The sequence below is a fragment of the Mugil cephalus genome, chromosome 10 (assembly GCF_022458985.1).
Source record: "Mugil cephalus isolate CIBA_MC_2020 chromosome 10, CIBA_Mcephalus_1.1, whole genome shotgun sequence".
NCBI lineage: Eukaryota > Metazoa > Chordata > Actinopteri > Mugiliformes > Mugilidae > Mugil > Mugil cephalus.
In genome coordinates, this window is record NC_061779.1 from 26,949,685 (window position 1) to 26,965,931 (window position 16,247).

Consider the following 16,247-nt stretch of genomic DNA (forward strand, 5'->3'; position numbering starts at 1 on the left):
TGGATTTATGCCGAAAGCCAACCGTGTGTATTTTTATAAAACAACAGTGCTTAACTGTTATATTATTATTATATATTATTTGTACGGTTAATGAACTAGCACCATAGAAATTACAGTATTTAATTGGTGTGTACTTTACAGTTTTATACTCCATACTGTAAAAACTACTGAAATCACAGTATGTAATTTTTGTTTTACAGTGACTATACCCATACTGTAAATACGTTTTATAGTAGATCTACCGTAAACAGTGATGGGAATAATGGTGTTAAAATAAACAGCGTTACTAACGGCGAGAGATTGTTCCTTTTTTTCAAACAAACCAAATGTGTTGATACATGATCGTTAATGAAAGCATAGGTGAACGGCAACTGTGTGACTGTGTTTATATCCAGTTTGTATAGCGATCTCCCACACTTTTTCAATGATCATGGCAGGGCTCTGCATCCAAGAAAAGGGGGGATTTGGCAGGAGTTATCGGGCACTGTGCAGGACACAGTAATTTATTCTAATATCAGCAGCATTTTGAAAGAGTCCATTCTTCAGGTCATCAACAAACTCTAACTTTATCTGTAATGTATGCGATGATGTATGAGGGAGGAAAAAACAGGCACGCAGCTCTCACAGCGGGAGGTCCAACTCAGGACTTTTGCGGATGTGAAAGCCTTATATGTCTAGCAGTTGGGGTCTGAGGTGCAACAAATATTAAAAGTTCTTTCTAAGTACGTGTCTATACAATTCTACTCCATTCAACTGGGTTGTGAAACCTGCTGAAAAAATTCAAATTATTAGACATATTTAAACTTACAAAAAAAAACAAAAAAAACGAGTAACTCAATAATTACTTTCCCTGGTAACTAGTTACTTTTATAGTGGAGTAATTCAGTTACTAACTCAGTTACTTTTTGGGAGAAGTAACTAGTAACTATAACTACTTTTTAAAAGTAATGTGCCCAACACATATTTACCTTTAATGCATGTGCATGAATCAGACAAAACCAAAGGCAGTGAGAACAAAGAGAATACAGAGAAGAAATGAACAACAATTGAAAACTATTGCAGTAAAGATCTGGCAACGTGCTACTAAAGACCAACCCATTCTTAGGCAATTTTGTAATAGAACGCAACCTGCTCTTCTTTCAGTTTATCAAAAAAAATATGTAAATAAATAAATCATTTAACTCCTGTTAAAAAGTACACCACAGAATATATTTATGGTTTATTTAAACAAGGACTGCTTTATGTGACTCTAAATCACTCTCTGAGATGTGGAAATCTTAGTTTCCAAACATTATTCTTAGTACACTTTGAGAAAGTACTTCAAGGTACTTGCTTGGACATACCTACTCTCTGACATCCCATATTTGCACTGTCTATGATGTGGGCCCATGTTTCGTACCAGCTTTGTCTTATAATAAAGCTGGTTCCCAAATTTGACATCAGCAAATTCATACTGTAAACATTGTTGTGTGCAGTTAATGTTTGCAGCACATTTTATGTCTCGTTGCAGTACAAAATACAGAAGCTAACTTACTTCACTCAATCCCTAGCTCATAACCGTGTATGTAACATAAATAACCACCAAGCAAGAGACTCCAATCCATAATGGATATTACCTAAACCTCTTGATAACTGTGTAGAGTTACTGAGTAAGAGTGTGTCATTTACACACCCACTGCTCTTTGTGACCCTTTAGTATAGAGTTGCAGGGTTAATGCCTGTCTCATAGGGGCAGATGTGGTCTTGATTGAATAAATCAGCAGCAACAGGGGTGGAGACTTTTGGTTTCATGAATTCTTTAAAGGCAGATGGTGTATTCTGGTTTCATTAATATTTGAAGAGAGATAGCAGACAACTGGCTGACCACAAGGTACAGAAGGCAAGTTTATAGATAATTTCAGAAACATTTCTGCAGCTATAGAGGCAAAACCACTGTGTACAAAGTGTGTATGTAAGGGAGTTTATGAGAGAGGCTTGACGTCCACTACAGGAAATCAATACTCACTCCTGCTCTAAGGACCAGGGCAATGATTGTCTTAGCTTTCAAACTGATTTCAAAAACAGTTACCCATATACAGTATGCACACACCACATACTGTACTAATAGTTATTAATTGTATATTTGACTTGAGTGATTCAATAAAAGCTTGAAAATCAAGTAACTAATTATTGCCATTCACTGCTTTTGAAAACAGTTGAATACATATCAGAGGATTAGGGATTTGGTAGAATTTAGAAGTAAGTAAGAGTTTCCATAATGTCCCTCAAAATGTTGATGCATGTACCACTCTTTCGTCTACTCCAATATCAGAAAATAATTGCATTAAATATAGTATGAACATGTAACTCACCAACCAATATAAACCAGGAAAAATCTAGGGTCGTGGGGGTGCTGGAGTCTATCCCAGCTGTCATCAGGCAAGAGGCGGGGTGCATCCTGGACAGGTCACATAGGCGGATTGTATTGTACTCACACTCAAACTCACACCTAGGGTCAATTTAGTATCCACAATCAACCTAATAAGCATGTCTTTGGAGGTGGGAGGAAACCGGAGTACCCAGACAAAACCCACAAAGACACAGGGAGAACATGCAAGCACCACACAGAAAGGCCCGAGCTGGACTCAAACCGGACCTTCTGGCCATGAGGCATCAGTGCTAACCACAGAGCCGCTGTGCTGCCAACCAGGTAAAATGCAAACAAGAGTAAATAAATTCTAACTACAAGAACTGTCAGTCTTATGCACCACCTTTTGTTTTTGTCACTGATTTCCAGTCCATAGGTGTACTACTATTTTTTTTTTTTTTGTAGTTAAGTGGTTGGAATAAGGCAGCTAGAACACATACAACCATTTAAATAATTAAACATGATTTAACAATAATTCATAATTGGGAGTCATTTCTACCAATGGGCTTGTAGTTGTCACAAATACCCCAATGCAGCCACAAATGAATCCAAAGGTAATATAGAGCCACAATTAGCTTTTTTGAAATTCTCAATTTGATTAGTTTACCATACCTTATATTTTATTCATTCTTTGTTTCTTTTTTCTTTTTTTTCTCTTTTATGTTCTTTACTCAATCCCTGATTTAAGGCAGTTAGATCCTTTTACCACATGTATCTTCTCATCTGCCAACCTAGTTTATTTAGTTTCTTTCTCCACTATTAGCTGGTGTGGAGTTTATGTCAGTCTTCTTTGTCAGTCTTTTAATCTCTACTTTTCTGTCTTTTATTTCATCATCTCATGGGAAGCTGTTAGCATCAGTGACATCCAATCTGCCATCAACCAGACCACCTCTTCTACACACACACACACACACACACACACACACACACACACTGTATCTTTCTTTATCATTGTTTCAGCTTACATTCATGGAACCACATTTTATTAACAATTCAAGTATACCTTTTTTACGTTTCAGTCCCTTTAGTTTTACTGTATTTTTGAGATGTGTGGTGTGCCTCTGTATGAAGGATATTTTATGTACCAAATGTGAGGACAGGTAAGCCAGCTGAGAAGCAACTCAAAGTAGCTAGAGGATTCCTCTCTTTCATCAGCACTATAAGACTAACAAGAATTAGCTTACATCTAAGGCATACACACATTTTAGAATCAAAAACGCAAAACTGGCATGTGCCAGTGGAAAAAAAATACTTAGGAAAACAAAAAATGAAGTACAATTCCAAAACGCTGCCTTTCGAAGTGGTGAGATCAGTCCCGATTACCATACAGTATGACCTCACAGTTACCACCGTATCAGTGTCTCTGTCACTGGGGTTGGACAGTATTACATTTACGTGACTTACAATACCCCTTGGCAATAGGTCTTACCGTAGTTAGAAGGGCTTTCAGACTACTAAATAATTCACTATTCACAAATCATAGAACAGATTTCATACCACATGCTCCAGTTTCATATTTTGTTTTGTTAATAACATGATATATGTGATATTCACTGATATTCTCTCTGCTGTCTGTATTTCTCCTCTCCTGCCTTTACTTTTCTCTCCACTCTTTTTCCCTGCTGACTCTTTGGTCATAGTAATATGATGCCCAGAGAAGTACAGCTGCTATTCAAACTGTTGAGAAGTCCAGTTTGTTTTAGCTTTGTTTTTGGATATACATGGCCTTAACACACATATCTTAACACACACAAGTTTTGTGTGGATACCATGTGTAATTACCATCCACAACTTGATGAGCCAACCTCAGCTGCCATGGGATTGGTCTCTGATATTTTGACAATGTATAATAACTGATTTTTCCAAGTCCTAGTTTAATTAAATTGTCAGATACTTTCTTCTGGGTAGAAACATCATCATCTTTATATCTAATCAATATGTTGTTTCTTTTGTGTAAAATGTCATGACTAGATAAGTGTGATATATCTTATAGAGCACAGTAAACTTAGGTGGAGTTTGAGACACCATAACATACTTCCCAGCACCTGCAGCTCAGTAGGTAGGGCAGGTTGACCACGAATCAAAGGGTTAGTGGTTTTATCCTGAGCAAAACTTAGAGCTGTTCCTAGAGTGTTTGTGTGTGAAGGAATGGGTAGATGTGTCTTGAACTTGTTTATGAAAGTGAAATCCAGCGTATTGTCCTTTTTTTTTTTACATGTTTTATAATGTCTTCATTTATGATTCAGTAAATGCTGATATTGTATCTGGAAATCATTGTCGGTCATATGAAGACATCCAGGGAGGGCAGAACAATACTAATAATACTTGCTGTCTGTCTGTGGGTACTCCATGGTGTTTAGTATTGACAACAACTAATAAACAGCGTGATCATAATGATTAGCAAAATTGCAAGTTTAGCCTCATTAAATAATATGAATTATCAAGGTGGGAATCTGGCTAATAATTAGGTAACTATTCTCAAAATGACCACATCAATACTCCTACATAAAACAGACCTGCGTATACAGACCAAGCTAGTTAGCTGAGATCCCGTCTGTTGTTGTATATCAGCAGTGAAAGATGTGGTCCAAACGTTCCAGAATATCTAAAGAGGAGTACTCCTGTAGCCAGCTGGATCATGGATCATGCTTTACAGTCACAGTGACACATTCACACACCTGTACCAAGCACATGAGCAACTGGGGGTTCCGTTTTTTACTCAAGGACACTTTGGTATGTTCCTGGGATTGAATCGTTACCCCTCCAGTTTGTGGGCAACCTCTCTACTAACTGAGCCACAGCTGCCTCTTAAGTTCATCAAAGTAAAAGTATTTCATACCAACCGTTCACTTTAATAGCACATTATAAAGTTGGAGGGGAGCCTAATCATCAGTGACGTGCCTCTGTTATTGATCACATCATTTACACATGCACAGACAGCTGTTGAATAAAGAAAATATACTCTGAAGAATTTTCAACACATCGGCGCCCCCTTTAGGGCGGTACCCCTAATTAGTGCATACCCACTTTTTCCGCCATCGAGCACATTATTCATAGCTTAAAGGTAGCAGGCTGTTGGTGCCCCCAAGCCTGTGTAGGTCCTTCCCGAATACCTTGTCTTTTTCTCTTCTTTTCTCTTTCTCTCAAGCTCTCTCTCTCTCACACATAAGTGCGAGCATGCACGCACACACACACACATGCACACACACACACACACACACACACACACACACACACACACACACACACACACACACACACACACACACACACACAGAAACATTAGCTGTGATGGTAAATAGGCCTGTGGGACTGGATAGTTAAATGACCAATTTACTGAACCAATCAATAACGTTCCCTCCTGACCAGATTAATTAACTGCTCTGTAACAAGAGAGCTAATACAGCTCTGGATATGTTTACAGTACAGTGACATGGGCAGGAAGGTAACCTGTTGCTCTGTTGTTTTACAATTTGTTGCTGAGAGATACAAGACTTACAGCACTTCTATTATAATACTAACACTTATCAGAACATAATACTCATCAAGCTCTTCTGACATCTGAAGTGAGAAAGGTTCAAGTGTTGACGCTATGAGTCTTTTTTTAACTGGTTGATGTGACCAATTTCATTCCATTTTTAACATTCGCTTCAGGTAGAAGTTGAAGAAGTAGAAGACAGTTAAAAACCAACAGCATATTAACAAGATACAACACAACAAAATCAATAGGACAGAATTGGAGTTTGGAGTTCACGATCCTCACAGCCTTTGGGATGAAACTGTAGTTTATCATTGTTTTTTTGACTTTGAGGCTTTGCAGGTCTTTGTTTGAGGGGAGGGGGTTGAACAGGTCACATGCTGGGGTGGGGTCTGGGTGGGTTACATCTCAAGTGCTCCGAAGGAGTCTCTCAACTGCTCCCCATCCTGAGGCCTGGGGGCCCTACAGCGCATGGTTCAGTCGGGTGGACTATTGGACGGTATGGTGGTGGGTGTTGGTGGGCGTAGGGCCCTCTTGCCCTGCTCCGGCATGCGATTGCTTAGGCAGTCCAGTGATGCTGGCCGTCGCTTGCCTGGAACACTGGGGGCTGCAGTGGCTCTCTGGTCTGGGTACCCCATGTGTCCTGCACCAGGATGGTGGGTAGGTATGGGGACCTGGGGACCCTGACCTGACTCTTAATATACTGTAGATGTTAAATTTACGGCTCTGCTGCAAAAATCGGCCCTCAGAAATTTTGATATTCTGCAAGTAATGGCTTAGGCCCTCTCTGCTGTGGGACTTTCAGGACTTCCTCAGTTCTAGCACTGCTTATTTGAACAGCCAAAAGTTGCATGGTGGATGGAATGACAATATGAGGGTAAATGGGAAAAATAGTGTGAGATGACTTGGAAAGCACCGGATCCTTCCCTCCACCAGTTCCTACCAACACATCTAGCTGCAACAATATAACTGCAACAATCTCAAATAATGTTGACACCCTGTGGTGTTAAACTATGGACTATGGACAGGACAAATACTAGGACAAATGTAGACGAAAGGGAAGGTGGCATTCATGATGGTCTTTCCATCCACATACTCTACGGTTCCACATACTGTACCAGAGTTCATTGTAAAATTACCCTGTATCTTGAGGGCATAGCCAGTGTGATGCATCTGACAAATAAAATAAAGGTCATAAATACACAGCTTTTTGGTTAGTATATGGTATCTTAAAACTAAAATGTACATGTGCAAGTGGATTAAGTAAAATGTATATACTTTGTTAAATTAGTAATCAAATTACTCAGCTTAATTAAATTCCCTTTGAAGATTTATATTGATGCTTATTTTAAGAATAAGAAAGACACGCTCATCCATTTCTGAAGTTTTGACAGTATCCTGGTCTCCCACCATGTCTGAAATCATTTGTAAAGCAGTAGACTCCATCCATTTTAATTTTATCGTTCATGTACAGCCTTAATTGGACTCATGGTATGCAATGCATTGTGTTTTTGTGGAGTGGTGACACCACCTTGAACACTTAAGGATTTCTTCTACATCTGCAGAAAAAATGCGTATATTCTTTCAGTGTTTTTTTTTTTTTTTTTCCAGTCCTCAAGTCACATTCTCTTTTTCACTTTCTTTATCTGCGTGAGTCCAATGTGGCTTGTGGTTTGGACACAGAACATGAGTCTGCTGCCCGTATTGGAGCAGTTCAGTGTACAAAAACTAACTGGCATATAATACTGCGTAAACTGTAAGCCAGAACTGCCTGTTTGTACTCCTGCCGTATCTGCCATTAATGTTGGTGTTGGCCTTTAGGGATATAGATGAGAGTGATTTTTCCGCTGTCACACACATAATTATGTACATAATTGCGTGTTTTGTCTTTGTGAGCAGCTCATCTTTATTTTGTTAAAAACAGAAGCTTAGGTTTAGTAGAATTGTGCCTTGCACGTGATCCTCAATACAAAGCTTTTGACAGCAGTACTGTCTCCATGTAGAATCCCCAGGGTTGTCTCTGCTTTCTTCAGTTCCCTACAGTAGCCTGACCAGCCACCAGAGCAATTATGGCAGCCCAGTTCCAGTCAGAGATGATGGCGCAGATTACAGTTTAACATTCATTATTAATGTCGGTTGAAGTATCATATTTTGTTTGTGACATAGTAGTAAACAGGTTTTTGTTTTGTTTGATGGGTGTAACAAGAGGATTTGAAACGGGAAATACAGCGGGTAAAATAAGTATTGAACACATCACAATTTGTCATAGTAAACATATTTCTAAAGGTATTATTGCCATAAAATTTTCACCAGGTGTTGGTAACAACCCAAGTAATCCATACGTAGAAAGAAACCAAAACAAATACGTTCAGAAATTAAGTTATGTGTAATAATGTAAAATAGCAGAGGGAAAAAGTCTTGAATATGCTTATTGATATTTAATACTTGCATTACATGCATTGCTCAGATGTGATTTTGACCCATTCTTCCACACAAACAGTCTTCAAATCTTGAAGCTTCCGTGGGCCTTTTCTATGATCTCTGATTTTTAGTTCTTTCCATAGATTTTCAAATGGATTCAAGTCAGGTGATTGGCTGGGCCATTGTAGCAGCTTTATTTTCTTTCTCTGAAGCCAGTTGAGAGTTTCCTTGGCTCTGTGTTTGGATCATTGTCTTGCTGAAATGTCCACCCTCGTTTCATCTTCATCATTCTGGTAGATGGCAGCAGATTTTTCTCGAGAATGTCTCTGTACATTTATTCCATTCATCCTCCAATTATATGAAGTTTGCCAGTACCATATTCAGAAAAGCAGCCCCACGCCATGATGTTCCCACCTCCAAACTTCAATGTCAGTGTGGTGTTTTTGTTCTCCCAGTATTTTACAGGCTTGTCCAAATGTTGTGCAACAAACTTTAAATGACCTTCAACATGCTGTTTCTTCAGAAATGGAGTCTTGCGTGGTGAGTGCACATACAGGCCATGGCCATTTAGTGCATTGCTTGTTGTTTTCTTTCTAACAATTGTATCTGCTAATTCCAGGTCTTTCTGAAGCTCTCCACTAGTGGTCCTTGGCTCTTGGACAACTCATCTGATTATTCTTTTCCCTCCTCTGTCAGAAATCTTCTAAGGAGCACCTGGTCATAGCTGGTTTATGGCTGAATGATGTTCTTTCCACTTCCAGATTATGGCCCAACAGTGCTCACTGAGTTTAGAAACCCTTCTGTAACCAATGTCATCAGAATGTTTTGCAACAATAAGGTTGTGAAGGTCTTGACAGAGTTCTTTGCTGTTACCCATCATGAGATGTTCCTTGTGTGACACCTTGATAATGACACACCTTTTTATAGGCCATCAGTTTGGACTGAACCAGCTGATATTCATTTGCACTGACAAGGGGCAGGACGGCTTTCTGATTATTGATAGATGTCAGCTAGTGTCTTGGCTTTCCATGCCTTTTTCCACCTCCCTTTCTGTGTGTGTTCAATACTTTTTCCCTCTGTTATTTTACATTATTATACATAACTTCATTTCTGAAATAAATCACCTTTATCTATGTGTTCTTGTCAAAATGTGAAAACACTGCCCATGTGATACAGTTCCTTTTTCATGTTGGTCATTTAAACAACAACTCATATTGCTCATTTTGCCTTTATTGGATAGGTGCTGTAGAGAAAATGTGCAGAAAGAGAGTAGGGGAATAGTATCAGCAATGTGCTGTTAATGACATGTTTGCTCATTTGATATGTGTCCATACTAATTGGTCAGCAATTAATACAGGTAAGAGGATTTACACAACAATAATTAAATATAGTTCAGTCTGCCAACTAACAACAAACAATATTAGCTACAGTAATATAAATGTGCAAAAAATCTATACAAACCATAAGCAAGGCTTTTATATAATAATCACTTTCTATAAGAACTGTATTAACGCAAGTTGTCTGTAGATGTCTCCATTACAATATAATATAAATCTTTCAATATAATATAAATCTTATGTTCTAATTCTAACCCTCGTCTATGGAAAATGATGACTACTGAAGTAAAACTATACATACAGTAGATAAGGGTTAATTAGGTTTCATGTCTCAGTGTTTTTGTGTTTAGTGGCAAATTTTAATTTTAATTTCTTTTGTGCACATTCCTATACAGTTGTTTGATTTCATTCAGACAGGCTTGTTGTGTTTCATAGAGGCCCTCATCTCTATGTCAAAATGCAAAGATGTAAGAATGTTTCCTTAATGTAGGATTTGTCCGTTGGCAGCGTTCACACCATTACATTTGTTTCTTTTCTTTTTTCCATTGAGTGTTTCAGTGGATGTCTGGGGAAGAAACAGGTGGCCCTTGATGCTAGAGTGGTCAGAGTGGCCAACACAGCCTTGCCAATATTTAGCTGCACCGTGTCCTTCCTCACATTCCTCCATTTCATCTCCACTGGCCATGTTGCTGTTGACATCTGAATGCAGATCAGTGGCCTGAAGTGTGGGACAATATGTGGAATACTCAATCTCCTCAACACATGGCGGCTCATCGTCTTCAAAGCAACTACATGAGAGGAGAAAAGATATATACAAAATTGTCTTTCTCGTCAAAGTATCAATACATCTTACATGAACATTATAGAAACATCACAACTACAATTAATTAAAAAGTAGATAGCTGTTGTGTTAGTGTATGGGAGAGCATGGTGAGACACATAGGAACACCGTTGGGGCAGACAGGATGTGACATGTGCACCAATCATCTTATTACAGCTGAGAGACAGAGGAAGAAAAAGGGACAAAATAGCACAGAAGGAAAAGATGATGTTAAAAGAAAGAAGGGAGTGTGAAAGAAAAGAGAAAAAGACAGAGTCTGAATGCAGACTGAAAGACCGTGGTGGCAGAGAGAATATGTATTCTAGCAAACTGATCCCCTGAATTTGGAGACCAGGTCAACACCTTGTACTGTTTTCTCTTGTGTTTGGAGTTGTTCCTAAAGTGTTTTTGTGTGTGTGTGTGTGTGTGTGTGTGTGCGTTAGGCTGCATCCTGCTGGGGATGGCTGCTGTCATCAAGGAGTGTCATTGCTATGGGGTGGGGGGGCCTGGTCTGGTCTAGGTGGGTGGTATCTAAGTAACACCCACATGAATACCAGGTCCAAACATTTCCCAGAAGAACACTGAATTGTCACAAGATGATCAATGTTAGTCACTTCCCCTGTCAGTAGTTTTAATGTTATGCCTGATCTGTGTATGATCACACATACAAGGACTTTCTTGGTGTTCAGTGCATGACCGTAAGGTAGATGACTGAAAAAAATACCTTACGCACATCTGTACTATCAATGTCCATTTGTCATTAATAAACACATACTATAAACACACTTTACAGTGGTTTAATAAAATACAGTGTATTGTTTTAACGAGGAGGGGAGTAAAGAAAACAAAGTTCTTGTGTCAAACATGAAAACAGCAAGTATGTTTGAGCATTAAAATATCAGCAGCTGTTTTTTAGCTTCATTTCTATATATAGCTTAACTCCTATTTAACTAAGAGTTTAAGGATTTTAGCTGCATAAGTGCAAGTTAGAAGTTGAAATTTCATGTTTGTCTCTGCAGGTGAAAATAATGTGAAGGAATTTACTACAGAAAAGAATGCACAGCTTACTTGATAGATTTGTGGTCAATGTGGCTGGTCAGTCTCTTGATGTAAAGAGGCTTCAAGTCTTTGGCTACAGACAACAAACTTTGGCAAAATTTCACTCCCATTTCCTGTAGCTCCCTGGTTCCTAACTGCAAGCCCTGGAACCAAACACACACAAACACACACACACACTCCTTCGGAATCAAAGGAAATGTTATACACAGATGTAAATGCATTCACTGCCTGTTTCAAGACAAGAAGAGTCTTATACCTCTGGTTATTTAACAGTTTTGTACTTATCCAAATTAAATTTATCATTAAGACAATGTAGGTTTTAACATTTAAAGTGAAACCTTTTACAAAGAGATTATTACAAATGATTAATGACAATTTTATCTCACGGTTACACAGGAGCATATGGACACAACCACATCCTATATCATAAACACCTGAATAGACTAGGAATGGATGAAACATTTCAGAATGTGAAATACCCGAACACTTAAAACAAAGCAATTTTTATTTAAAGAACCTAGAACAGAGGTGCTCAACCAATACCACTGGAGGCCAGGCACAATGTGATGACTACTGTAAAAGAGCCTCAGTACATTGGGTGCTCCTCTGCAGAATTCACGCAGGTCGTACAACAATTTCGAGACAGGTCTGGGTCACCTCATGTAGCAGATGCAAGCAATATTAACATCAGACAAATTGACCACCCATTGTATAACTGGCAAATACTATGATAACTCTACCTCATTTATTTAGCAGGGTATTGTTGGACAACAGAGTAGAATGTGATTTTCGGCAAATTACATGATACCCATATTATATAGTGCAGGCACTTTTTCTTGCCATTGGCCTCATATATGGGGTGAATTGCCTCTTTTGTTAGGTGACTTGGCCTGCCCTGGGCCCACATGGCTCAAGAAACCTTTTCCTGAGAGAGGAGGAAAAGCTTAATTTGTAACTGCATGTCATCTGTGCTGTACCCTACTGTGCACTTCCCCATAATATGTGTATCTATACACATAATGTATCTGTACATGAGCTTCTCAGCTCTCTTTTGTTTTTAATTTATACTGGATTTACTGGCTCTATTTATTGCTTTTATCAATTATTGATCTGCCATGCATCATACACCACCTGTACGTATTATGTTGCTTTTATTGTGCATGTACACAGTTTACCTCAGGCAGATGGGTCTCCATATGTGTGCTGGGTTCAAATGACTTAGTCCACTACAGTTTGATTAAAATAGACAACATGCTGCAGGTTTGAAAGCACACAGATAGATCTCTTGGGATTGGTTAAACTCCAAGCTAATGGGCTCATGTCCTGCTCAACATGCCCTAATTTTAAGCTCTATAATTTTAACTTTAAAATTTAACAGATCCAGATCTTCCCCTACAGATTTTCTATATGATTTAGGTGTTAGCTCTGGCTTACACATTCTAAAACATCGCTCTTTTATTGCTGAATCATTCTTTGGTTGATGTGGCTGTGTACTTTAGATCATTAATCATGCTGAAAGGTGAAGGTTCTCTCAAGGTTCTGTGCCAAAATTGACTGGAACCTGGGCCTACTTATGATTCCTTCCACTTTCACTAATGCCTCAGTTTCAGCTGATCGCTTGATCACAACTGTGAACACCACTCTTCACTGTGTGTATGGTCCTCTTCGAGTTTTTTTTTTTTTAGCATTTTTGTCGCTAAACCAGGCCCTTGGAAAATACCTAGTGTACTGTCTCCCTCTGTCTTTGGACTGCTGATTAACTGTGATGTTCGGCTGATCAGGTCTGAGCTCTTTCATGTCGAGCTTCTCCTCTCATAAGGTATTGTTTTGGGTGACTTAACTATATTATTTAATTTCTCTTTCTCCATTTTGCATCTCTGACCAATCGTCTCCGACATCGATGAACGTAACAAATTTACTCATCATTAACTATAAAATAAATTTCATCATATTTATTTCATCAGCTATAAAATATTTATTTAAATATACATATCAAAATATTTTTATTTTATTATTTTATTTTTATTTACATTTTTTATGTCTTATTCAAGGTAATGTGGTGAGTGTTGAGTGGTGGAGCGGCACCCTAGCGCCCCCTATTGACCAGCCGCCACTGGTGTTACCTACTTCTGCGCTCCAACACTTGAAAAAAGCTTTGCCTGTTAAGGCGGGGTCGGCTGCTCCTGAGAGATACTTTTCAACAAGCCCTGTCTTATGCTACAATAATATACTCATATTCATCATTAATGCAAAGAAACACAGCCTCACACAGGGCACATGACTTCACTACCACCCAAAAGTTTCTGTTCTCACATAACGACAGTAAAAGAGCCTTGAAAGCAAGAACATCCCCAGATTTATTTTTACTACTGTAGCCACTGTAGTTTGCAAAACTGTGGAGTCACAGCTGAGTGATGCATCTAAACATCTTTCAGAGTCTTTGTAGCTCAAAGAGGTTTCCATTAATTAACACAGCCATGTACAAACAGATCAATGTGTCTTTAGCGACAGACTACATGCCTCTGTCTTCTATAACAGCAAAAGTTGGTCAATTCGTCAAACTCCAAACGTGCCTTGAGTGACCTGTAACTTTCAACTTCTAAAATTAGACAAATCCAAAGTCACTGTATTTGGCTCTAAGCAGTTATCATGTACTAGTTGGTCTAGTCTGAGTAAATACCCCAGTATGTTGGGTGGTAGAGGCACTACACATTACCCCTTCCATCTAACATACGTATGGTGGCACACACCTTGTATATTCCTTGGTCACAGCCATTGAATGAACTCTCCATGGTATAACTTCTCAGCACGCCCATTTCCCTCCACACAACAACCCTGGCTGTAGCAGAGCGAGATTTCTCCACCTGACAAGTTAAAATCAGAATTCAGTGATGGGCTGAACATAGTCCACGCAATGACACGTGTGTGTGTGTGACTGTAAACAAACACAGGTAAAAGAGAATGACTGAACTCCATATAAAATTTGTATTTAACAGAGAAAAAATACATAATGCGACACATGTTTAATATTACAAAGATGATGAGTGATAATGACGTTTAGGATTTAAACTTCCTTCTTTGTTTTTCTGCCAGTTTTGTGCATCACCTACTGTATCATCATCAGGCTCAGTAAGAACGGTGTATCCCATGCAGTTATTTTTTCATTTGCCAAAGTGCATTCAAAAGTGTTCAAAAGCAGTACTGTCAGGTTCTTCAGCCATTCTTGAATTCTAGTTTTATATTCCTTTTACGTGTGTTTTCTTAGCTGTATTTCTTATTTTTTAATGGTTGATAGCTACCCTGACTGACATCAGGCGTGTTTTAAAAAATAATTAGATTTTGTATTTTTGTCCTGTGTGCTCTGAGGTCCGGGCCATGTTTCTTGAAGTATTATTTTTGATGATGATACAAACAATGGTAATGGTAATAATGGTAATAGTGATAATAATGAGACTGCAGATAATGAAGAAGATACAAGTATGGTACGAGTATTATTTTGTTGTACAGTAATAAGGAAGATAAGATAAGGAGATTAATAGAGCAAAACATATATACACGTACTAAATACTTTTCATCACGTAAAATAACATCATGCTTCATACATAATGTTGAAATATTACCAAGTAGTTGCAGCTGTTGAAAGAAAAAGCTGGTGCAATACAATCCAACGTCTTTGGAATGGTCTAGACAAAGAAAGAGATAGACACATGAACAAAAAGGGATACATGAGATACTTACAAATGCTGATAACCACAGTTAAAATTTTAATCGTGAGTTCTGTATGGCCTGGTCAGTGTGTGAGGTGTGTCAGTTTGTGTCTTACTCTATATCTTGGGTCTTCTTTCAATCCTATAGTGTCAATAGTAGAACCAGACTGCCAGAGAGTCTCCTTAACACTGCAGCCATACAGGAACACATTCTTCTTTCTGGAGTGGCCATGGTAATCGCAGAACACCTAAAGGACAGAGTTTCGACAGAATCAAAGCTTTGTGGGGCAGTAATCTAATGTAATTAGAAATTATGAAATTGGACAAACCCCTCAATCTGATTCCTGAAGTGCATAATTTCAGAGATGTTTATAAAACCTTTATTTTCATTAAGTAGAAACTTTTTTTTTCTATAGGGTTAAATGGTAAATGGTCTACACTTGTATAGTGCTGTTCTACCTTCAAAGTATTCGAAGCCCTTCACAGTGTATCTCATTTGTCCTTTCACACACGTGCGCACACATACAAATATGGAAGCTGCAAGATGCTCGCCCTCCAGTTGAAGCAACTTTGAGTTCAGTGTCTGTGGCTCAGTAGGTAGAGCGGGTTGTCCAACTGAAGGGTTAGCGGTTCGATCCCCCGAGTGTGCCATATGCCGAAGTGTCCTTGAACAAGACACTGATCCCCCAGTTGCTCCCAGTGCAAGTGGCACTGGTGAGTGAATGGGTGGATGTGTCACTGACTGTAAAAGCGCTTTGAGTAGGTAGAAAAGTGCTATATAAAAGAAAGACCAAGGACACATGTACCAGCTTTTGGTTGGTCAGGGTTGCTCTAAGATTATTTTAACTTATTATTTATCTTTTATACAGTCCACTCTTTACTGTTATTATTTTTCTGCCCCTATATATGTATGCTGTTGCAAAGTGCAATTTCCCCAGTGCAGACAAATAAAGGTTTTCTAATTCTCTATACTCTAATTCTACCACCTGAGCCATAGCTGCTTATATAAGAAAGCCCT

At 38.6% G+C, this 16,247-nt stretch overlaps 1 protein-coding gene across 2 annotated transcripts in view; it reads right to left on the bottom strand.

Annotated features, from left to right (window-relative positions):
- Positions 1–9,518: 9,518 nt before the first annotated feature.
- Positions 9,519–16,247, bottom strand: part of LOC125015466 (cytosolic carboxypeptidase 4) — a 53,762-nt gene continuing 47,033 nt past the window's right edge. For both annotated transcript variants that reach the window (XM_047597363.1, XM_047597364.1), the window contains exons 23-27: positions 15,346–15,477; positions 15,143–15,205; positions 14,273–14,386; positions 11,532–11,665; positions 9,519–10,431 (exon numbers count right to left, since the gene is read on the bottom strand). In XM_047597363.1, the coding sequence (XP_047453319.1) occupies positions 10,125–10,431; positions 11,532–11,665; positions 14,273–14,386; positions 15,143–15,205; positions 15,346–15,477 (750 nt within the window). In that variant the 3' untranslated portion in view covers positions 9,519–10,124. The remainder of the gene's footprint in view (positions 10,432–11,531; positions 11,666–14,272; positions 14,387–15,142; positions 15,206–15,345; positions 15,478–16,247) is intronic.